The following is an 833-nucleotide window of genomic DNA, read 5'->3' on the forward strand; positions in this document are numbered from 1 at the left end:
GCAGCAGCAACAGCAGCAGCAGCAGCAGCAGCAGTGGGTACCACAAGGCGTAGCATGAATTGTTCCTCAGCTTTTCTCTTTTCAGCGAATGCCTGCAAAACAGAAATCATATTTGCTGCTGCTGCTGCTGCTGCTGTTGCTGCTGCTGCTGCTGCTGCTTTGTCTTCTTATTCCTCTTTTGCTGCTGCTGCTGCTCCTCTTTTGCTGCTACTGTTTATGCTGCTGCTACTCTACTATGTTATTCGTCTGTTGCTGGTGCTGTTGCTGCTGCAGTTACTGCTGCTGCTGTTGTTGCTGCTGTTGTTGCTGCTGTCGCTGCTGCTGCTGCTGCTGCTAAAATGCGTATTGCGTCTTTTCAAAGAGTGCGCAAAATGCAAAAGGAGACAAAAAAAGAGCTAAGAGACGATGAAGAGAAAGAGACAGACAAACAAAAGAAAAAATAAACAAACAAACAAACAAACAAACAAATAAATAAATAAATAAATAAATAAATAAATAAATAAGCAGAAACCAAACAAACAAAGGAGACAAAACGAGTTATGAAAGACATAGAGGACAAAGACAAAGACAGCGCTAAAGAAATAAATTAAACATCAAACAGACAAAGACAAGACAAATAAAATAAAATAAATAAAATATAAAGACAAAGACACAGAGAATAGAGAGGAAAGAAGAAGAAAATATATAAAATAATGAAATGTATATATATATATATATATGCATGCATATATATTTATATATATACATATATGCATCTATATATATATACATATATATATATATATATATGTATATATATATATATATGCATGCATATATATATATATAGATGA

At 34.3% G+C, this 833-nt stretch overlaps 1 protein-coding gene across 1 annotated transcript in view; it reads left to right on the plus strand.

Annotated features, from left to right (window-relative positions):
- EAH_00038120 (hypothetical protein) overlaps positions 1-58 on the plus strand; it is a gene marked incomplete at both ends in the record, with an annotated part of 782 nt that extends 724 nt beyond the window's left edge. Inside the window, one exon of the mRNA XM_013395496.1 lies at positions 5-58. Within this exon, the coding sequence (XP_013250950.1) occupies positions 5-58 (54 nt within the window). The remainder of the gene's footprint in view (positions 1-4) is intronic.
- Positions 59-833: the final 775 nt, after the last annotated feature.

This window comes from Eimeria acervulina, genomic scaffold (assembly GCF_000499425.1).
Source record: "Eimeria acervulina Houghton genomic scaffold, Eah_scaff428, whole genome shotgun sequence".
NCBI classification, from domain to species: domain Eukaryota; phylum Apicomplexa; class Conoidasida; order Eucoccidiorida; family Eimeriidae; genus Eimeria; species Eimeria acervulina.